We start from the raw sequence: 23,879 nt of genomic DNA on the forward strand, positions 1-23,879 counted from the left end.
ACCAGCCAATAGAAGCGGCGCGCGGGGGTAGGCGAGCTTCAAGACCAGCCTATAGAAGTGGCGCGCGGAGGGGGGCGGGCCTAGAGACTAGCCTATCGAAGCCGCGTGCTTAAGGGCGGGGCGCGAGGCCGCGCGCTGAGTAGGCGGGACGCGCCTTTATAAGCGCGCGCCTCTGAGGGCGCGTCTGGACCGCAGCGGCGGGGTCGGCGGACGTGGGGATTTAGCGCGCCGCCAGCGAGGACGCTGAGGGACGCGGGAGAACTCGGGGGGAGGAGACGCGGGTGCGAGGCGGCGCGTCTCCCCGCCGCAGCTCCTCGGGCTCTCGCAGGCGGGCGCGGGCTGAGGCGGCCCGCGGAGGTGAAGCTGGGCGGCGCCGTTCGGGGGGGGCGTCGGGCGGGGGGCAGCGCGGCGGGGCCGGGGCGCATGCGGGCCTCGTGGCCCCCGCGCCGCCTGTGGGGCTGAGGTGTCCTTGGTCCGGGAGGCGCCCGCCAGGGACGTGTGCGTGGGGCGGGCTCGTTCCTCGCAGCCGCAGCGAAGACCCTCGGACCTTCGGGCCCGCGCGGCCGGGGCGCCGCGGGGTTCCCGGGTCCGGTGCTGACGGCGCACCTGCTGGCCCGGAGCAGTCAGCGAGCCGCGAACTGTGGCGTTTGGGTTTCTTTCCAGTGTCGCGGTCGGTGACGAGCTGCGGCGGGTGGTGAGGGGCGGTGTGAGGGGGTGCGGCTGGCGGCCCTCGCTCCTCAGTGTCCTCGCTTTACCGTGTGGAGAGCGGCCCCTCGTCTTGGCTGGGTGGAAACTGAGTTCTGGAAACGTCCCCCGTGTGGTAGCTTTGCTTCAGCGAGGCGCTGGTGCTGGGCACTCGGGGCCCGAGAGGTAGCGAGCGGGAAGCCCCGCGCTAAAGCGCCTCAGGGTCTGGAGCTCACTTCTCTGAGGGAAAATTTTGAGGCCGCTCTTTAGACCTTCGAGGGAAGTTAAAGCCTGGACGTCACCTTCTGCGTCTGAATTAATTTTATACTTGTTTCCCCTTCTTTCTGCAGCAGCATCTGTTTCAATGGTGCGACTTTCTTCATCTCCTTTTGGTTACCAGTCAGCCTCAGGCGCTTCAGAGGAGGGAAGTGCGGGGGACATGAAGTCAGCCAAGCCCCCGGGGAATCACAGTGAGGAGAACCGACCCCTCAGCCCCCTGCCATCCTCCGCCTCTCCTGCCCAAGCATATGAGACATACATTGATAATGGACTCATATGCCTTAAGCACAAAATTAGAAACATCGAGAAAAAAAAGGTATGGCCCCCTACCCCCGGGCCTCCATCTGCACCATCTTTTTTTTTTAAGATTTATTTATTTATTTATACAAGCACTGGGTACAGTCAGAAGCGTGGGAGGGTGAGAGAATTCACCAGAGCGGGGAGCAGAGCAGGCAGAGGGACCGAAGTACACTGCTAAGGGGAGCAGCGGGCGGCAGGAGAGGTCTGCGCTCCATGTGGGACCCTCCTCCGGTTGCTGGGGAGCAGTCGGGGATCGAACTGGCACTGCAGAGGCTGCGGACAGCTTCGCAACCCAGCGCTCAACCGCTGCGCCACCGGGGAGGCCCCATCTGCACCATCTTAATAAGGGTTAAAGAACTGGTGTTTTTTCTTTCTTCCGGGGGTCGTAAGTATTCCTCACTGAAGTTGAACTAACTTTGGAATTTGACTATCTAAAAACATACAAGTAGGCCAATATTGGGTATATTAAAGGTTGTCAGTGTGAAGCTGAATGAAAATATTCTTTATACTATGAATTTATTCATGCTACGCTTGAAATGCTTGAAGAGCTAGCTGCTTTAGAGCATCAAGTTAATTCCTTGAATGTCATTTGTTTCTTTTCATGATGAAAATAGCCTCAGTTTTTCACCTTATTTCCTTTTGGCTCTGCAGTGGTTGGTATCACGCATTAGCTGCTGCAGTCATTGGAAGCTCTGCTCATAGTAGAGCCAGAAAATGCTTCAGCACTCACTTTTGTGTTGCTAGGTGATTGTTTACTATGGTAGCTGAAAACATGGAGAGAGTCTTGTAAAGAAACTCGGGGGTTACAGTCACCCTATGGCTACAGTAAATGCCAATATCAAGATGGAAATCATTCCTCATTTCCTGAGTCATGGAGCCTGTGATGTTGCTTTGTGTCCTGATTCTCTTTTGTTTATCACAGTAAAGTGAGAGATAAGCTGTCTGTATCTGTGGACACTTAAAATATTTTTAATGCCAAGACCAATTCACACCTTAGAGAAGTGAGTGGAAGTGAATGGAGAGATCCTGAAGAGGCTGGTTGACTATTTCTGTTTTTCTTTTTTTTAATGTGCTTGGAAGACAGTGAAGGTGGTGAAGAAGGACTCAAAGATTTCTAGTAGCTTCTCTGTGGCCCTAGGTCACATCACTTGTCTTTTGAAGGCATGCAGTTAGTCACTGTGGGAAAGTAGTCAAAGCAGGATCTGTTGGTGGAGACTCAGTCCCCCCTCAGGTGGCAGAACCAAGTGTGTATGTGTATTGAGGCTCCAGATAATTGGGGCTCTTAGTTCATCTTGAATACTGACTGATAGTATCAGTGCTCTGTTTCAAGCTTCTGGGGGAGCTTTTTTTTTTTTTTTTTTTAAAGATTTATTTATTTATACAAGCACTGGGTACAGTCAGAAGCGTGGGAGGGTGAGAGAATTCACCAGAGCCAGAGTGGGGAACAGAACAGGCAGACTGACGAAATATACTGCTGAGGGGAGCAGTGGGTGGCAGGAGAGGTCTGCATGCCATGTGGGACCCTCACCCGGGGTCGGGGATCAAACCAGCGCTGCAGAGGCTGCGGGCAGCTTCACAACCCAGCGCTCAACTGCTGCGCCACTGGGGAGGCCCTCTGGGAAAGCTTTTTAAAGCTATATGCTAACATGGGAGGAGCCTAAACATCACTTTCAGAACACTATAGTGGATCATGTCATCATTATGGGTACGGTAGATGCAATTTATCTGTCATGTGTTTACTTAAATATTAATTTTTACATGAAAAGTAGCTGTAGGTTGAAGCTGCTTAAATGCTAGAAAGGAAATTATTTACCATCAGTGAGTCTCCTATCAGGCAAGGCTGACCTAATTCAATAGATAAGCCTGTGGTCAGAGCAGATTTCTCAGCCTTAACACTGTTGAGTTTCTGTACTGAATAATTTTTTGGTTGTGGGTATTGTACCATCCATAGTAGAAGGTTTTGCAGCACTCTGGCCTCTACTCCCAGATTCTAGTAACACCTCCACCTCCATCTAGCCTCCCAAGTTGTGATAACCAGATATCTTGCCAGACATCCTTGGAGGACAGAATCGCCCCCATTTGAGCATCATCACTGGTTAGGGGCACGTGATAGACCAGTTAAGGCCCTGTATGTTAATTATAGAGTTCCTTAAGAGAAAAAGGTATTACTGCTGCTTAACTTTTCTAATTCCAGACTAGTGTTGGTTGTGCGTGGCTTTTTTCCCTGACTGGAACGCCGTCACAAATGCTGCCTGCTTGTAGTAGTAATATAGTTTTCTTAGAGATTGATAGCTTACTTCAAGGATTTTGTTTTCCTAAGAAACAGTCAGCTATTTAATTTAGTTGCTTCAGGATTTTATGTCATAATAGATACAAGTTTCTCTTTTGTAGCTCAAACTGGAAGATTATAAGGATCGCCTGAAAAATGGAGAGCAACTTAATCCAGACCAGTTGGTAAGTGGTTTATAATCCTTTAGTCTAGCTTCCTTTTTTTTTTTTTTTTTTTTTTAAAGATTTAATTATTTATGCAAGCACTGGGTACAGTCAGAAGCGCAGGAGGGCGAGAGAATTCACCAGAGCCAGAGCGGGGAACAGAACAGGCAGATTGATGAAATACACTGCTGAGGAGAGCAGTGGGTGCGGCAGGAGAGGTCTGCGCACCATGTGGGACCATTGCCAGTGGCCGGGCATTGAACCGGCGCTGCAGAGGCTGCGGGCAACTTCGCAGCCCAGCGCTCAACCGCTGTGCCACTAGGGGAGGCCCCCTCTTTTTTTTTTTTTTTAAGATTTATTTATGCATACAAGAACTGGGGTACAGGCCAGAGGTGCAGGGGGTGAGAGGATTCATCAGAGACAGAGTGGGGAACAGAACAGGCAGATTGACTGAAATACACTGCTGAGGGGAGCAGCGAGCGAGTCAGAAGAGGTCTGCTGCACCGTGTGGGTTAGCTCCCTAGCTGGGGATCGAGTTGTGCTGCAGCGGTTACGAACAGCTTCATAGGTTGTATCTTAACCCTCTGAGCCCCAGGGAGATCCCTAGCTGCTGCTGCTTAATAAAACAGGCTAGGGGGATTCATTATACCAAAAAAATTTTTTTTGGTACACTTATAATGGGTAAATTATCTCAAAAAAGCTGTTTATTGAAAGTAAGTAAAAATTTAAGAACTCAAAATACCTAGTCATGATTAGATACTAGTTAAGATAGACTAACTGCTGTAACAAATCATGTCTAAATATTCTAACCCCAGTAAGAGTTTACTTCTCATTCATATCATAGTCTAATCAGATGTTCTTGGTTGTCATATGCCTTCCACATGGAGACCAGAGAATTGATAGGCTTAAAATAAGAGCAACACTATTGGATTTTTCAAAGAGCTTTGTCTTCAAAAAGCTTTGTCTATTAAATCTCATAGTTTGACTATCTTCTTGGGCACTAGTGGGTGGAGTGGATGGGAATGTGTGTTGTTCAGTAAGAGTAAAAATGCAGATAATCGCTAAAAGTTAACAGGGATTTAAATTTACTTGTACAGTAGGGTGGGCTGAAAGAAGAGTGGAATAGTACTCTGGCTTCCTGCTGTTCACTGGAAAATCCTAAACCACATCTCTTCCTACTCTAAAATGGAAAAGAACATTTAGTGTAGCTTGCTTTGATTTTCTCCCTTTTCTTTCCTTTAATTCCTTTTATGATTTAACCCTGTGTTTCTCTCTTGGATTGCCATACCCCTTTAAGAGGAGGTTTGTTTGCTAGAGAGCTGTCCCTTTTTTTGTTGTTTGTTTTTTTGTTTTGTTTAAACCTTGCTATAACAATCGCTTCTCGGCCTTTTGGCTAAGATCAAGTGTAAACCTTGCTATAACAGTTATAGACTACTTACAGTTTTTCTTAACGTTGTTTAACTTGTCCATGGTATACCTGGTAATTGCCACTCTGCAATGTGAAAGAAAAAAAATGCTTCATGGACCTTTGCTATTTTAATCTGTTTACATCTCATGGCTAAAAAGGGACAAAATTAATTAAACATTACTTGATCCAGCCTGTAGATCTGATTCATCTTTTTCAACTTAAGGTTTTTTGTTGTATATCATAGGCACTGGCATTCAAGGACTTTCTCCCTTGCCATGTTGATGCTTCTTCACTAATCTAGAATTTTTGTGATACAGTAAATAATAATTTTGCTGAGGTACAGATGTGAGTTCTGGGAATGCTGTGTTTACTCACCTGGCGGCAGACTTAACTATGACACCCTGCATTTCAGGTTGGTTTTTTTCCCCCCAAGCAGTAGTGGTGTGTTTAATAACTTCTAAAGTGATAAAATGCCTCTTCGTAATAGGTGCTAGGAATTTTACGGGGACTATAATCAAGATGAAAATGCATACATTGTACAAAAATGAAAAATGATGTAAAAATATATAAAATAATTAAAAATAAATAAATTGAAAATAAAAAAATCCCTGAAGTAACTATAGAAAAAAAAATCCTTTCAGGAAGTGTTCCGTTATAGCAGTGTTCTAGATTGGAGAATCTGCTGGGAGTGGAGGTGAGGGTTAGTGGTTCTCATGGTAGCTCTCTCAGAAATGCATGGACATGCTGTATTTCAGAACCCTGGCCAGACAAACATTTCATTGCATTGTGTTATACCGTCTTTACCCCATGTTGGTTCTTTATTGTGAACTTTTCTCCAGTAACAATCAGACAGTTGCCCATGTATTGCCAGCAGATCAGTCCTCGGAGTTCTAGATTACTGTGTCCAGTTACCTCTTTGACATCTCCTAGTGTCAGCATCTCTCCACCTCTCCACGCTCAAAGCTGTTGCTCCTTTAATCTTAACAGTGTCCATTAATGGCTTGATGAACTAGAAGGATGGACTTGCTGGTGGAAAATTTCTCTTTGTTGTCCTCGTATCTCACAGCTAGCCCATCAGCAAGTCTAGTCAATTTTGTCTTCAAAATCTAGAGACTGACCATTTCCCTCAATCCTGCTTCTGCCATCTTGTTCTAAGAATACCATTCATCTGCATTCTGTGCGAGCTTTCTCACAGACTATTCATTTCTGCACACTCTCGCAGTTTGTCTGTCTTCAGCATAGCAGCCTCAGAAATCCTGTTCAGATGCAAGTCTCTCATCTGCTCAAAAGTCCCATTGGTTCCCCTCAGGCCAAAGCACCGTCCTTTTTATGGCTGACAAAGCCCTGCACAGGCAACTGCTGCCCGCTTCCTTTTACATCTCTTTTATTACATATCTAGCACTTTTCACCCTTGCTTTATAGCTACATTAACCTTGCTCTTCCACAAACATGCCAGGCACACTTCTACTTGAGGGTTTCTGCTTGTGTTACTCTGTCCTATAACCCGGGATGTTGTTTCCCAGGTGTCTACATGGCTTAATTCCCAACTTCACTCATTATTTTACTTGAAGGTCATCTCGGTAAGCCCTTTCCTGACAACACTGTATCTCCATTTTCCCATTCACTCTTTTTTTTTTTTTTAAGATTTATTTATTATTTATTTATACAAGCACTGGGTACAGTCAGAAGCACAGGAGGGTGAGAAAATTCACCAGAGCCAGAGTGGAGAGCAGAACAGGCAGAGTGACAAAGTACACTGCTGAGGGGAGCAGCGGGCAACGGGGGGAGGGTCTGCAGCCTGGGATCAAACCAGCGGGCAGCTTCACAACCCAGCGCTTAACCACTGCACCACTGGGGAGGCCCCCTTTCACTCTTTACCTCCCTTCAAGCTTGAATTTCCTTAATAGCAGTTAGTACATCAAACAGACTGGTTTTATTTTGTCTTCCATAACAGCGTAAGTTCCATGAAAGTAGAGATTTTGTCTAGTCATTGCTGTTTTCCAAGTACTTAGAACCATGTATAGCACATAATAGACCTATAAAATATTTATTACTAAATTTACTAAAGATATTAGGGTTTTATGTATGATTAAGCAGGGAGTTTGTGGTGCTTTTGAGAAATAACATGTAATACAACCAATATATGTTTAAGTTAGAGACATGGAAAGTGTAATGTCAGAACAAAAAAATCTTGTAATCTGACCGCTCAGACTGAAATTAGTAGTATGGTATTTAGTTAAAAATTTTAGTTTTTAAAATCCTGTAGTTCAGAAATTAGAAAATATTTAAAAAGGTGGAGTTGTTTCTTTCACTTTCTTTTGTTCAGTTTTAATTCTAAATATGATTAGTAGATTCTTATCTGTTCAGAGTTTATTTAAGCCTATGAAAACAAATATTTTTCTTTCTGCTGCCTCTTTCCCTTTTTTATACAACTTATTTTGTGTTTTTTTTATATATATATATATGTATGTATATACACACACATATTTTGGAACATTTATTTTTGCCCCTTTAAAAAAAAATAGATGTTTTTTGAGCAATTACAGGTTCACAACGAAGTTGAGCAGAAAGTATAGAGTCTCCATATACTTTTTATTTTTTAGATATTTATTTATGCATACAAGAATTGGGGTACAGGCTAGAGGTGTGGGGGGTGAGAGGATTCACTAGAGACAAAGTGGGGAACAAAATAGGCAGATTGACTGAAGTACACTGCTAAGGGGAGCAGCAGGCGAGTCAGGAGAGGTCTGCTGCACTATGTGGGTTAGCTCCTTGGCCGGGGATCGAACTTGTGCTGCAGTGGCTGTGTAAATAGCTTTATAGGTTGCATCTTAACCCCTTGCGCCACCATGGAGGCTCTCCATATACTTTTGAAAGTATTCTTTTTTTTTTTTTAAAGATTTATTTATGCATACAAGAACTGGGATATAGGCCCAGAGGTGTGGGAGGGGTGAGAGGATTCGCCAGAGACAGAGTGTTGAAAACAGAACAGGCAGATCAACTGAAATACACTGCTGAGGGGAGCAGCGGGCAAGTCAGGAGAGGTCTGTGCTGTCATGTGGGTAGCTCCCTGGCCGGGGATCAAACTTGTGCTGCAGTGGCTGCGGATAGCTTCTTGGGTTGCGTCTTAACCCCTTGCACCACCAGGGAGGCCCTGAACGTATTCTTTATATTTAGAAATTGATCTAATTCTGTTTTCATTTTTTTGGGGGGGACAAATTTTCAAAACTCTACCTTATTTCATGCAGTTTAAAAATTTTATTTGTACAGATTGAATGAAGCAAAGAACTTTTGTTCTATTTTCTCAGTTTATTCTTTTTTTTTTTTTTAATGTTTGCTTTGAAGAATTGGGGTGTAGGCTGGAGGTGTGGGGGAGGAAGGGATAAGAGAATTTACCAGAGACAGAATGTGGAGCAGAACAGGTAGATTGAAATACACTGCTAAGGGGAGCAGTGGGTAAGACAGGAGAGGTGTGCTGTGCCCTATGTGGGTCAGCTACCTGGCTGGGATGGAACTCAGGCAGTAGTGGTGATGCCACTGAGGCTTAACCCCTAGGTTAAAGGAGGCCCCCTCAGTTTATTCTTAATTAGATAGCTTTTTTCCTTTATTTTTTTTTAAAGATTTATGCATACAAGAGCTGGGGTGCAGGCCAGAGATATGGGGGGTAAGAGGATTCACCAGAGACAGAGCGGGGAACAGAACAGGCAGACTGACTGAAACACACTGCTGAGGGGAACAGCAGGTGAGACAGGAGAGGTCTGCCTCGCCATGTGGGTAGCTCGCTGGCTGGCTGGGGATTGAACTCGTGCTGCAGAGGCTGTGGATTGTTTCATAGTGTGGTGCTTAACCCCTTGCGCCACCAGGGAGGCCCGTTTTTTTCCTTCAGTAAGCTACTTTTGGATTTATTTTTTTCTCTTCTGTTATTATCTTCCTGCTTTTCTTTGGTTTATTTGCTCCTTTTTCTAACTTTTGAGTTGAGTGCCTAATTCATTTGCTCTTTCTCCCTACAGATGTATTTAAGGCTATGAATTTTCCTTCCAAGGACTGCTTTTAACTGTCTGATATGGGTTTGATGCTGTGTTTTCAATATTGTTGGCTGGGAAGTTTTGTAAATAAGCTTATATTTCTTCTTCTTTTTTTTTTTTTTAAATAGAGGCATGTTTTATTTCTTTCTTTGTTTGTTTGTTTTGTTTATACATGCACTGGGTACAGTCAGAAGCGCGGGAGGGTGAGAGAATTCACCAGAGCCAGATTGGGAAGCAGAACAGGCAGAAGGACCGAAGTACACTGCAGAGGGGAGCAGCGGGCGGCAGGAGGGGTCTGCGCGCCATGTGGGACCCTCCGCTGGTGGCCGGGGAGCAGCCGGGGATCGAACCGGCGCCGCAGAGGCTGCGGGCAGCTTCGCAACCCAGCGCTCAACCGCTGCGCCACCGGGGAGGCCCCTTATATTTCTTCTTTAACCCAACAGATACTTGTAATATTGTAAATGAAGATTTGTTTGGTCTGTATAGCTATTGTGGTCTTTATTAGAATCAGCTCTTAAATAATCTGTGGAGGCTACACTACAGACCTCTAAGATTTCACTGAAACTGCCACCATAAACATAGATTTGAAGTGGAGAACAGAGATTCAAGGGAGTGCCAAGCAAAAGGTCAGGGGCAAGTGATGCTTTTGACTCCACTGGAGTTTCTCTTATTAAAAGACTAGGATTTACTACCAACCTCTTGTTGTCAAACTCTGAACCTGTGTTCTATTTGATGCACCTACACTAAATTCTTTATAGGGAACCTTTTCTCCTGTGTAGTCCCACTGCTGTTGGCACAATCAGGGCCAGCATAAAGGTTATGAGAGTCACCTAATTAAGGTTATGAGGTTATGAGAGTTATGAGAGTCACCTTGCCTTGAGACCCTGAGACCATTTCCAATTCTCCAGGCCTGCTCCTGCTAATGTTCTTTTCTTTTAGCAGAAATTTTAGTATATGACTATATTACAAAATTTCCAGTTCTGTTCATAATCCTTAGCATATTTTAGATTCTTTTAGATTATATTCTGAGCTACCTTTTATTTGTTCAACAAAAGTATGTTAAGTGCCTGTTCTGGAGTGCCTGTACTATGCTATGCATAGTACTAGGGTTATAATACCTGAAGAGCAAAAGTGATCCTTATCCTCATGGATATAATAATGTGGGAAAGAGAGGCAGGGAATAAGCAAATACAAATTGATGAATGTTAAAACAGTGAAGTCCAGGGGCCTCCCCAATGGTGCAAGGGATTAAGCACCGCACTGTGAAGTGATCCACAGCCTCTGCAGCACGAGTTCGATCCCCGGCTGGCCAGGGAGCAGCCCACATGGCGCAGCAGACCTCTCCTGACTCGCCCACTGCTCCCATCAGCAGTGTACCTCAGTCAGTCTGCCTGTTCTGTTCCCTACTCTGTCACTGGTGAATTCTCTCACCCCCGCATCTCTGACCTGTACCCCAGCTCTTGTATGCATAAATACATCTTTAAAAAAAAAAAAAACAGTGAAGTCCAGAATGATAATGGGTTATAGTGATGTGGGCTCTAACCAAGTCTGGAGAGTTGAGGACTGCTTCCTTGAGAAGAAGTGAATAGAACTTAGCCAGTTAAAGAGGGGGAGGAGGGAAAAGAACAGGCCTGGCAAGTGCTAGCATGTGTAAAGGCCCTGAGATGGAAAAAAATGTTTTTTATCAAGAACCTTTCTAAGAAACTGGGAAGGTGGCCAGTATGAATAGAGTGATAAAGCTGGAGGGGCCAGTCGTGTTATGCAGCTCTTGTTTCATTTTAAGACTACTTTTCCCTAAGGGCATCAGAAATGGTAGAGGGCTGCTTTAAGCAGGATATCTATAGATCTGTAGTTAAAAATAACACCTTACAGTGTGAAGGATGCTTTGACCTGGTGAGTGTGGGTAGTAGGAGACTGAAGGCTCAGCTGTCCTCTAGGTCAGTGATGAGGGCAGCTGGTACTGAGGCACTGGTGGGGATTGAAGGCCAGTCTCTGGATTGGAGAGAGGTGAATGGGAATATCACCATCACTTGGCCACTGGATTTAGGTGTGCAGGGAGGAGCCAGGATTGCTTCCTAGGTTTCCAGCTTCAACGTTTGGATTGAACCATTGGCAGAACTGGTTACTGGGTTTGGAAGCATGGAGGGAAGGTTTTAGGAGGATAGGTAAATGACTCAATTCTGGATCAGTGACTTTAATGTGTGTGAGAAGCCTTAGAGGCTGATATCTGGTAGATATTAAGATACAGGTATGGAGCATGGAAGTTTATTTCTCAGATACATCACCTTTATGGCAAAGCCCAGGGAAAGAGGAGATGATCTTGGGTGAGACCACAGAAAGCAGCAAAACCTAGGGCAGAGTCCTAAGGAGCTTGCCATTTAAAGTTTGGATCATTATGGTAAAAAATATTTATAACAAACTTAATTTAGGGTTAGGTATTCTGTGTGATTTATAAATGTGGACTCATTTAAATTTCATAACATCTCTATGAGATAGGTCCTGTTATCTTTATTTTAAAATTGCTGAAAACTGGGGCCTTCGTGGTGGCCTAGGGGTTAAGTCTCAGTGCTATCACTGCTGTGGCCTGAGTTCGATTCCCGGCCACAGAGCTGACCCACATAGGGTGCAACAGACAGCAGACCCTCTCCCCTACACCTCTGGCTGACACCCCAGCTCTTCTACACAAAAATAAAAATCTTTAAAAAAAAGTAAAGTGCGGATTTGATTAAAAAAAAAAAAGTGCTGGGGGCCTCCCTGGTGGTACAAGGGGTTAAGACACAACCTATGAAGCTATCTGCAGCCATTCCAGCGCTAGTTTGATCCCCGGCCAGGGAGCTGACCCACCTGGCGCAGCAGACCTCTCCTGACTCACCCATTGCTCCCCTCAGCAGTGTATTTCAGTCATTCCACCTGTTCTGTTACTCAGTCTGTCTCTGGTGAATTCTCTCACCCCCCATGTACCCCAGTTCTTGTATGCATAATAAAATAAATCTTTTTAAAAAAAGTGCTGAAAACTGAGTGAAGGGAAGTTAATGGAAAAGTTATTGGTAAAACAAGCAGCTGTAGAAACAAGGAAAATGGAAACTTAGTGTTATAAAAATGAGATTGTTGTTGCCTGGTGAAGTCTTCTAAAAGTTGACCAAAGTGAGAGCTATGCAAGGTCCAGGGTTGAGAGGATAGGACTGATGTTGCTACTTTGGCTTGAACAGTTCTGGGGGATGGTGGAAAGGAACCCAGGCTAGGAGGAGAAGAGGAGGACATGGAAACTGTAGACACTTTTGAAATTTGTCTAAGATTGGAAGGGGGTGGTTGCTAGATAGAAACTTTTTTTTTTTAAATTTTTTTTTTTTTTTTTTAAAGGAGGCATGCTTTATTTATTTATTTGTTTGTTTGTTTGTCTGTTTGGTTACACATGCACTGGGTACAGTCAGAAGCGCCGGAGGGCGAGAGAATTCACCAGAGCCAGAGTGGGGAGCAGAGCAGGCAGAAGGACCGAAGCACACTGCTGAGGGGAGCAGCGGGCGGCAGGAGAGGTCTGCGCGCCATGTGGGACCCTCCTCTGGTGGCCGGGGAGCAGCCGGGGATCGAACCGGCGCTGCAGAGGCTGCGGGCAGCTTCTCAACCCAGCGCTCAACCGCTGCGCCACCGGGGAGGCCCTCTAGATAGAAACTTTAAATTGTTCTTATTCAGGTTGGGGGAGACTTGAACTTTCAAATGAAGGTTTAAGCATCAAGAGAGGGAGAAGCTCAGGCTGTTAAGGAAGGAATCAGAGTGAGATTTCCTGTGAAGGCAGAATTCAGTAAGACTCAGGTCATGGTGTTCCTCCCTTATCTAAAGAAGGAAGGAAGGAAGGAGAAATGGATCCTCATTTGATAATGGAATGTTGAGCCAGTTCCTGTTTGATGCTGCTTCTCTTGAGTTGAAGAGAATACCTTTCGGGAGTAGATTTGGGAGGGAGGGCATTTTTTCCAGTTTCACGTCCCTTTGAGGAGTCTGTATTCTGCTGTGTCGTATTAGAGTATTTATAGTAAATGAGTGCTTCATAAAGTTTGGGATTCTCCTGTACTGTTTTTAATAACACCACTTATTTTGAAGTTCACAGAAATTATGTTTTCCTATCCTATTTGGTAGGAAGCAGTAGAGAAATATGAAGAAGTGCTTCATAACTTGGAATTTGCCAAGGAGCTTCAGAAAACCTTTTCTGGACTGAGCCAAGATGTGAGTATGTTTTCTTTTCCTGAAACCATTTTAACCACTGACCCTGAAGAAAATGTCCATATGTAATGTGATATTTGGTTCCCATCCACCTAATTTCTGCTGATGTTTTATTGGGGGGGTTATGTATAACTGTTAAAGAACTCATACTTTCAGATTTCTGGAGTCTCAAGAGAACCCAAATAGTATCTGAATATAATCATTGTGAATAAGGTGTTAACTAATGTCATTTCACTGTGGAAAATAGGCACAATTGCAAAGGGCAGTGAAAACTTTCACAGATATATTTTTACAGCTGTTTTAGAAAACAGGCTTGTAGGGCCTCCCCTGGTGGCGCAGCGGTTGAGCTTTGGGCTGCGAGGCTGCCTGCAGCCTCTGCAGCGCCAGTTCATTCCCTGGCCACCGGTGAGGGTCCCACAAAAATAAAATAAAATAAAATAAAATTTAAAAATAAAGAAAGAAAGAAAGAAAAGAAAACAGGCTTGTAAATGTAACATTTTTTGACATACTAGGAAACAGAATTGATAGACTCTTCTTGAGAGCCTGATAGTTTTTAGGAAAATTATGATTCGAGTTAGACTTAAGTTCGGTCTTACTGCTTGCTAGGTTTTCTGTGTGGTGACTCAAAACTTTTATCTCTGACAGATTTAATCATTAGTATGAAGTTTCAAGCATTCATTAGTGAAATATATTTCATAGTTTCAGGGTCTTAGCCTTAGAGGCCTTTTAAGCATCATATTGTAACATTTGAGGGCATTTTTTGTAGATCAGTTTCTGGGGTAGGGAGCATACCTGGTAAGAGTGCCTGCTACTTTTTGGATATTCTTCTGTGGTGAACTAAAATTCTCTTTTCTGTTCCTCTGGTGTCAAAAACAAAAAAAATGAAATAAAAAAGAAACCCCATAACCTTGAACATTATGTCTTGGCTGAAGACATTCTTCCCCTTAAGCCCAAGCTGCCCTCCTGGGGGTGTCTGACTTCAAAAACTATAGGAAGGCAGCGTGTACATCTCAAATAGCCCAGGATACAGCCACCATCAGCTATTTTCTGCATACTTCTGCTAAGTATTTGCTAAGACTAAGGTACTAGTTCTTTTAAAGTTGTGTTAAAAAACATATTTTTTTTTTTTTTTTTTAAGATTTATTTATTTATTTATACAAGCACTGGGTACAGTCAGAAGCGCGGGAGGGTGAGAGAATTCACCAGAGCCAGAGCGGGGAGCAGAGCAGGCAGAAGGACCGAAGTACACTGCTGAGGGGAGCAGCGGGCGGCAGGAGAGGTCTGCGCGCCATGTGGGACCCTCCTCTGGTGGCCGGGGAGCAGCCGGGGATCGAACCGGCGCCGCAGAGGCCGCGGGGAGCTTCACAACCCAGCGCTCAACCGCTGCGCCACCGGGGAGGCCCTAAAAAACATATTTTAATTCATGTTCACTCATGAATTTTAGTACGTTCTGTTAATTCCAGGTTAAATATTTCTAGACTTTTTTAGATACAATGCTTTTAAATTTTTTTTTAAAGATTTATTTATTTATGCATACAAGAGCCAGGGTACAGACCAGAGATATGGGGGATGAAAGGATTCACCAAAGACAGAGTGGGGAACAGAACAGGCAGACTGACTGAAAAACACTACTGAGGGGAGCAATAGGCAAGACAGGAGAGGTCTGCTGTGCCATGTGGATTGCTCCCTGGCCATCCGGGGATCGAAATCGTGCTGCAGAGGCTGCGAATTGCTTCATGGTGTGGTGCTTAACCCCTTGTGCTACCAGGGAGGCCCTAGATACAATACTTGTAATTCAGGTATTTTCTTATACTTGATCCTCGTTCCCCATATGTTAAGTTGGTGTAGTTTTTTCATTGTATGATGAAAAGATCTTCGTATCTTTTCTGTGGGTTGGTTGATTGCTAATATACCTCTATTATGCTAAAATTTCCTATGACCTCTTTCTGCTCAAAGTTATCCTATCAAGCCTTAATTTTCCATTCAAGTATTTACTTTTTCAATATATAGTGTTCTTTTCTTTTTTGGCTTAATCTTTTTAAAGACACCTTTCATGTGCTAGGCACCTGTGCAAGTCCACTAGATTTTTATAGCAGTCTAAGGAGTAGATATCAATGGCCCCATTTACAGTGAAGGACACTGAGGCTCAGAACAGTAAGAGTCCTTTAAAGCCATGCTGCCACAGTAGTAATTTAGATATGGCCCTAACTGCGGCAGGTCCTTGAATGAGGTAGTTGAATAATTAGTTGACTGACATTGAATAAAATGATGTTTTCTGGGAACTTGGTTTCATACTTCACTTTGCTTGAAGTTGAAGTTTCCAGGCAACTATAGAGGACATTAAGTGAGGGCTTTCTACTTTTCACCCCTGAAAACTGTTTTTTGCACCATGGCTATGGCATCTGTCTGTCTTTATGTGAATCTGTCTTCCTCTGCTTTACTCTAGAGGTAGCTCACGCCCTCCAAGTTTTGTTGACATGTGTGAGATTATTTTGCTTATTTGTACTGTAGCTTTATCTTTACTTCAGAAAGTACTTAGGAAGTGACCCTTAATGAATCACAACCCCAGTGTGCTTGTCAGTACCATCCAACTTGGTAATGCTGGGCTCTTCTGTTACTAGTCTTTCTTCTGTCAGACCTCTGCTCTGATAACCAGTTTTGAAGTTTGTTCCTTTCAAACAGTAATTGGAAGCTTTTCTGTCCAGCCTAGCAGCATCTCTGTCATCTTGTGATATTAGCTCAGTTCATGGGTGGGGACTTAACATTCTGTGTCATGGTTCAGAAATGGATTGTGTTGCCTGATATTGTTGGTGGATATTGCTTTGCTTCAAGTAATATTCTCTATCTTGCTAAAACCAGTGCTCAGCTGGGAGAAGAAAAGGTAGCCTGATCTTGTCTTCCATGCCAACAAAGAGAAATAGACTGTTGTCAGTCAGTTTTCAAGATAGCGGGTGATGATCTAGAAGATAACATGCTTTCTTACTTGATGACTCAACAACCATATGATGTCCTACCATGTCAGGGTCTATAATAGGCCCTAGGATACACTGAGCAACAAAGGCAGCCTCTGCCATCGTGGAGTTAAAATTAAGGGGCGCGGAGTGCAGATAAATGAAAACATAACCATTTAATGTAACAAGGTACTGTGATAGGGGGAGTTCAGACTGGCATGAGTGCATAAGAACATCTAATCTGGCCCTCCTTGGGGGCCTAGAGATTAAGTCTCAGTGTGATCTCCACTATGGCCTGAGTTCCATCCCTGGTCAGGAGCTGACCCACATGGCGCAGTAGACCTCTCTGGTCTTTCTCGCTGCTCCCCTTTGCAGTGTATTTCAGTGGATCTCCCTGTTCTGCTCCCCACTCTGTCTCTGGTGAATCCTCTCACTCCCTGCACCTCTGGCCTACACCCAGTTCTTCTGCTCAAGAGAAAAAAAAAAAACATCTAATCCAACCTTTGGAGGTAGCTGAGGAGACATCTGGGGTCACTGTGATAGAGTCCTGAAGATTCCTTCCCCACACCATCCTGAAACTGCCCAGGAGAACTCCACTATGTGGGAGAGCTAGAGCTGCCACTTTTGTCTTCTTTTCTCCTTTTAGCAGGAGTAGAATCCTTTTGTTTGGTTAAGTGGTTATTGGTACAAGTCCACAATGAAGTCTGGATAAAAGCTTTTCTGCATGTTGCTGTCCTCAAGAAAATACCCTTTCCATACAACCCTTGCTGGGATTATTTCTCATTCTCTAAATATTATCTTCCTTCATATTGTCTCTTGTGCCTGGTAGTAGCACAAGTCAGATTTTTTAAGTTGCTTTAATACCCTTTAGAAAGGAATTAATACCAGAATGATCTTTTTTTCCTGAGTTCCCCACACCCTCAGTCTTAATATATTAGGAATTATGAGCATCTATATTAGAGTTTTAAATATTGATATTGTATATCAATAATCCTTGTACAGGAAAATCTTGTAGATTTTTTTTTTTACCTTAATCTTCATACCTTGGAAAATATCCAATATGATGGAAACATTACAACCAGAAAAACAACTATGGAGAGAAAAGACCTTTTAGGTTTTTCAGTGCAAGTAAATGGTACTTTTAGTATTGGTATTTTATTAATGGGAAGGCACTTCTGTGGCCAGACTTAAAGGTATTATCAGTCTGATTTTTGTTTTTTTTTTAAACTATTTTTCTTTAAAGATTATTTATGAATATAAGAACTGGGGCGTAGGCCAGAAGTGTGGGAGTGGTGAGAGGATTCACCTGAGACAGAATGGGGAGCAGAACAGGCGAACCTACCGAAATCCACTGCTGAGGGGAGCAGTGGGCGAGACAGGAGAGGTCTGCTGCTCCATGTGGGTCAGCTCCCTGGCTGGGGATTGAACTCATGCTGCAGCGGCTGGCATCGCAGGTGATAGCTTGATAGCACTGAGACTTTAACTCCTGCGCCACCAGGAAGGTCCCAGTCTGAGTTTTGAGTGGACTCATTCATGGTTGTTTAATTTACACACACATTTATTGCAGGGGAAACATGGTTCCACTAATTTTCTGCATGTATTTTGTCAACCAGGTGCTGGAAGATGCAGCTCTATCCAGACTGACAAACTATTAGGAAAACATTTATTTAAAAATGTTTGCTGTATCTGTCTGTTTTTTTTGCATTATATTTTTATTTATTTATTTTTATTTATATATATTTTACATCATTGTTCATTTTTCATCTTTTTTTTTCAGTGTTTGCTATCTTTTCTCAGGTGTAGTCCCCATGAAATTTCCACCACCAATTCACCCATGTGCTGTCACCATAGTCCCTTGTGCACCTTATTTATTTTTTTTTAAGATTTATTTTTGTGGGGCCTCCCTGGTGACGCAAGGGTTAAGACATAACCTATGTAGCTTTTGCCACTGCAGCACGATGGCCGGGAGCTACCCACATGGCACAGCAGACCCTCTCCTGTCTTGCCTGCTGCTCCCCTCAGCAGTGTATTTCTTTTTTTTTTTTTTTTAAGATTTATTTATTTATTTATACAAGCACTGGGTACAGTCAGAAGTGTGGGAGGGTGAGAGAATTCACCAGAGCCAGAGCGGGGAACAGAATAGGTAGACTGACGAAATATACTGCTGAGGGGACCAGTGGGCGAGACAGGAGAGGTCTGCCGTGCCATGTGGGACCCTCACCAGTGGCCGGGGATCGAACCGGCGCTGCAGAGGCTGCGGGCAGCTTTGCAGTCCAGCGCTCAACTGCTGTGCCACCAGGGGAGGCCTCTCAGCAGTGTGTTTCAGCCAGTCTGCCTGTTCTGTTCTGTTCCCTACTCTGTCTCTGGTGAGTCCTCTCACCCCCCACACTTCTGGCCTGTACCCCAGTTCTTGTATGCATAAATAAATTTAAAAAATCTTTAAAAAAAATTTATTTTTGTGTAGAGGAGCTGGGTACAGGCCAGAGGTGAGGAGACCTGCGGACTCACCAGAGACAGGGTTGGGAGCAGAACATGCAGATTTACAGAAATAAACTGCTGAGGGGAGCAGCGGGTGAGACAGGAGAGGTCTGCTGCTCCCTGTATGGGTCAGCTCCCTGGCCAGGGATCAAACTCAGACCTTAGTGGTGGGCTGTTGCGGTGATAGTGCAAAGACTTAACCCTTAGGCCACCAGGGAAGCCCTCCGGCATTACATTTCTTTCTTTTGTTTTTAGAGATTTATTTATCTATGCATATAAGAGCTGGGGTACAGGCCAGAGGTACAGGGGTGGGGGTGAGAAGATTCACCTGATACAGAGTGGGGAACAGGCAGATTGGCCAAAGTACACTGCTGAGGGGAGCAATGGGCAAGTCAGGAGAGGTCTGCTTCGCCATGTGGGTTGCTCCCTGGCAGGGGATTGAATTTGTGCTGCAGAGGTTGCAGACAGCTTCATAGGTTACGTCTTAACCCCTTGCGCCACCAGGGAGGCCCCCTGGCATTACATTTCTAAGACATGTGTTTGGTTTTCAGTTCCTTGTGCTTTAGCCAGTCTTTGGTCGAAAACTAACCATTTCAGTTTAAATACTCTTCCCCTGGGACATGAGATTTTAAAAGGTCCACCAAAACTAAACTGATACTTTTTCTTAAATGTTTGACCTAAAATGGTTTGATACACACGAATAGGGAAAATGACAACCATGGGGTCAGTTGCATCAGTGATAGATACTTTGCTTATCTCATGGTGATACTGGAAGTACTAGATACATTAGGAACTGGGCACTCAGACCCATCAGCTTCTGGTTCCCTGATTCTCAGGACTTGTGCAAGAACTTGTGGGGGTTGGGTGAAGTCAGTTTCACTCAATACTACAAGAGAGATTTGTCACCTAACTTCAGCTCATTGGAGTTGACTTTGTGGAGTATGAGTTAACTTGGGCTGGTAAAGTTTGATTGCATCTGTTCATCAGTATTTGTTTTAACAGCTACTTAAAGCGCAGAAGAAGGCCCAGAGAAGGGAGCACATACTGAAGCTTGAGGCCGAGAAGAAAAACCTCCGCACAATACTGCAAGTTCAGTATGTGTTACAGAACCTGGCACGCGAACATGTACAGAGAGACTTCCAAGGGGGCTTGAATGGTGCCATGTACCTGCCTTTAAGAGAACTTGACTACCTCATTCAGTTTTCAAAACTGACCTGCCCTGAGAGAAATGAAAATTTGAGGTAAGGAAATGAAAATGTTCTCCTGAACTAGAGCACATAACTCTTCAATCTCACATCTGTGAGTGTGCATGTGCGTGTTTGTGTGTGTTTAGTAACTCATTAAGAAAATATTAATATCATTCAGCTTGGAAAGTAGCCAGCCCAGACTGACAGAGTTGATCAGCTATCTAGAAGGAAAGTGAATTTCAGTGACCTCATTAACCTGCTGCTAAATTATAATTTTAAGAATAACGTTTGATCAAGTTTTAGCCCTATACAAATATTAACCACAACACGAATGGTGTATACTCTTACTTTTTTTGTAATTATTTCAGACTGTTGTATTACACAAGAGTCATTAATTTCTTGGTATCATCATTATCTGATGCTCTTTTTACGCTGTAAATGATACTGAGAAGTAAATCTGGTAATATAAATTGCATAACCAGATGGGGACTGACCAGTATTTTAAACTGCACTCATCCATTCGCTGTTTTTACTTTGATAGAGTAAATCAGCTAATGAGCAGATCACTGTTTTTGCTTTGTTTGGAAGAGGTTGTTCCAATTTCATGTCTGTTAGCCATGCTAACGTAGAGTCAAATGTCAGTTGTACCTAGAAATCAGCCCTCTGGATATTTGGTGGTGGGTGTGGTGAGAACATGTAATCTTGGAACCTCTTTCAGTTCCATGTTACCTCATTAAAAACAAAACAGGGGCCTCCCTGGTGGCTTAAGGGGTTAAGCACTGCACTATGAAGCAATCTGCAGCCTCTGCAGCACCAGTTCAATCCCCGGCCAGCCAGGGAGAAACTCACCTGGCAAGGCAGACCTCTCCTGTCTCACCTGCTGTTCCCCTCAGCAGTGTATTTCAGTCAGTCTGCCTGTTCTATTCCCTGCTCTGTCTCTGGCGAATCCTCTTACCACCACCCCCCACCCCTGCATTTCTGGCCTGTACCCCAGCTCTTGCATACATAAATAAATCTTTAAAAAACAAAACAAAACAAAAATCCCTGTATTAAGAAGAGACCTAATAAAGCTCTTAATTACCAAGATATAGCCATCTGTGTGTGTGTGTGTCTGTGTGTGTTTTTAATTCCCATTCTGAAAATCTACTCCACTATCATTGCCTGTTTGGCTTCCTTCTCCTTCACTTTAGTGGGTGCAGGGAATGTAGTTTACTTTAATATGTGAAATTTTAGTGAAACAACTTGAAAAATCAGTTTCTCTCTTTAAAGTCAAATGCATCTCTTTAATATCTCCATTCTGCTGTATTTTCATCTAGGACATATACTTGATAATGAAGGATAGTGCATTTGTAACTTTAAACTCTTTGGTGTATGCTTTATTTATTTATATTTATTTATTTATTTTTTTGTGGGACCCTTGCCGGCGGCTGGAGAACAAACCAGCGCTGCAGAGGCTGCGGGCAGCCTCGCAGCCCAATGCTCAACTGCTGCGCCACTAGGGGAGGCCCTTTGGTGTATGCTTTAATGACTGATTTGGTAAACTTTTAGTTCTAAGGAATAATACTTACCTTTTAAATCCGTAAATGGACTTTTTTTTCATCTTTTATGAATTTTCAGTTTTTAAGTTCCAAAGAGTGCAAAGGCAAACAGTGAGTGTTTTGACTGGTAACGGGTTCTGTTGTGTATGTTGTGCTGCTCCATATGTATGTTCTTCTAAAGCTGCTGCTTTTCCTTTTCAGTGTTGAAGACCAGATGGAACAGTCATCCCTTTACTTTTGGGACCTTTTGGAAGGTAGTGAGAAAGCAGTGGTAGGAACAACATGTGAGTCTTCTTTACTTTGGGCTTAAACAGCAAATACTAAACTGTATAGCTAGAAGTTTAATATGAGGATGAGAGCCGAAACTAGGTCAGTCCATCTGAACTTACACATCTGACATTATCAGGAGGATGATCTCTTTGTTTAGTTCTGTCAAAAGCTGTGCCTGTGTAACAGTTCTCACTAAAATGCAACTTAGGAGAGAATTGACAAGCTACTGTGATTTGGGAATAAGAGTGAATGGCTAGAGCTGACTTCAACACTAACTTGGCTACATGGGGATTCTGTTCTCCCTTCCACATAATAGTGCCTTTCTAATAAAGGATCCTAAAATCAGGTGTGGTTAATATTAAGGCTTACCTACTAGACCTGCCTAAGAAAATACGAATAGTTTTGACTACATGGTGTATTGAAGCCTCATTGTCTCTCGATCTGGAAATGATCTAGAGAGAGTCTCTTTGGCTTCCTAAGTAGACTTTGGCTAAACAATGAAGTACAGCAAATGCCTGGACAGGAAGTCCAAATGCCTGAACAAGCTTAGAGGAAAGATAGTGCACTAGAACCTGGAAGACATTTTTGTTACTAGTGATTGCTTCCTTTAAAAAAAAAATCTGTCTAGCTATTTCAAAATTTCTAAGTGCTCTCAAGTTTAAATTATAGAAATTTATTTCTTGGCTAGTTGCAAAATGATAGAAATACTTGGAATGTAGTTTAACAATTTCTTATAAAATTAAGTATATACTTACTATACAACAAAGCAGTCACACTTGTAGTACCCAAGACCATTGAAAGCATATGTTCATGTAAGTCCCTGTATATGAGTGTTCGTGGCAGGTTTATTTACAGAGCCTAGGAATACATCAGCCTGTAATTGGCAACCCACATGTAGCATAGCCATAGAATGTAATCTGCTCAGCGGTAAAAAAAATGAACTATGGATATATGCAAAAACATGGATGAATCACAAACTAATTATACTAAGTTAAACATACCAGGCGTAAATTGAGTACGTATATGATTCCATATTCATGAAATTCCAGAGAAGATACGGTTTCCAGGGAGGCGGGAGAATGACATTACAAAAGGGGATGGTAGAACTTGGTGGGCTGATGCACATATTTATATCGTGGTTCTAGTGGAGGTAATCAGACTAAACCTCTGTTAAAACTGTACACATAAAAATGAGTGAATTTCTTAAATTATTCCTCAAAATTGATTTAAAAAAGAATGTCATAGTACACCTATAAAAGGAATGCAATCTAAATCAAATATAGAAACTCTGCTTAAATTTGGGAATTATGGTTTTAGTGGCTATTAAAAATGAAATAGGCTTCAGTGATGTGCTAGGAGTGATGTACAACATAACTCAGGAGTAATATCTTGATCTTGGAATCTTATAGTTTAATAATCCTTTTGAGATTGTCTAAGATTGGGTTTTTCCAGTGGTTATGCTTGTGGAACTTTTAGTTTTCTAAAACCTTGGGGAAGGAGGAGGGAGTAATTACTAGTTGTTCTGTCTGGGCGGGCAGATAGAAGAAATGACTTTTCTGCTAACTCAGGGAAAAGATAGATTATTTTGTTAATATATTAGAGGCTTTGCTTAGAATCTTTGGTTTTCAGCCAGTTTTTATTGAAGGCCCAGAAAAACTTAACTTGCTGATATTTGGGATTCTGATCCTCCAAATTTTTATTGATTTAGCATGACCTAACTGTGGACCATCTTTACTTTTCATGTTACTAGCAAATACCTTGTAATGATAACTTCTAGTAGTACAGAATGTTGTGATGATGAAGGATGAGTAGGATAAAATGATGTTAGGATTTTTGTTCAAATTTTTTTGTGTACTTTGGGTTATGTGATAACTGAGTCTTGATCGCTCTTTCTTAGACAAACACATGAAAGATCTGCTGTCTAAATTGCTGAACTCAGGCTATTTTGAAAGCATTCCAGTTCCAAAATATGGTAAGGAAAAAGAAATACCATTGGAGGAAGAAATGCTAATAAAATCAGACAAGAAAAACCAATTATTGAAGACTGAGTCTGTGACGGATTCAGGTTGGTAGTGTTCCCTATAGTTCTTTGTTGTGGTTGCATTTTTAAC

The 23,879-nt window shown here is 43.1% G+C and overlaps 1 protein-coding gene across 8 annotated transcripts in view; it reads left to right on the forward strand.

Annotated features, from left to right (window-relative positions):
• Positions 1 to 281: 281 nt before the first annotated feature.
• The window catches only part of CAPRIN2 (caprin family member 2), a 46,694-nt gene continuing 23,096 nt past the window's right edge, over positions 282 to 23,879 (forward strand). For 3 of the 8 annotated variants that reach the window (XM_037514082.2, XM_037514081.2, XM_037514084.2), the window contains exons 1-7: positions 325 to 357; positions 1,035 to 1,279; positions 3,655 to 3,717; positions 13,261 to 13,347; positions 19,776 to 20,014; positions 21,700 to 21,782; positions 23,666 to 23,833. In XM_037514082.2, the coding sequence (XP_037369979.1) occupies positions 1,049 to 1,279; positions 3,655 to 3,717; positions 13,261 to 13,347; positions 19,776 to 20,014; positions 21,700 to 21,782; positions 23,666 to 23,833 (871 nt within the window). In that variant the 5' untranslated portion in view covers positions 325 to 357; positions 1,035 to 1,048. Of the gene's footprint in view, positions 358 to 1,034; positions 1,280 to 3,654; positions 3,718 to 13,260; positions 13,348 to 19,775; positions 20,015 to 21,699; positions 21,783 to 23,665; positions 23,834 to 23,879 lie in introns of all 8 variants that reach the window. The other 5 variants (XM_037514085.2, XM_037514086.2, XM_037514087.2 and 2 more) reach the window with 4 other exon arrangements.

The sequence above is a fragment of the Talpa occidentalis genome, unplaced genomic scaffold (assembly GCF_014898055.3).
Source record: "Talpa occidentalis isolate TD23 unplaced genomic scaffold, MPIMG_talOcc4v2.1 talOcc4.16, whole genome shotgun sequence".
Lineage (NCBI taxonomy): Eukaryota > Metazoa > Chordata > Mammalia > Eulipotyphla > Talpidae > Talpa > Talpa occidentalis.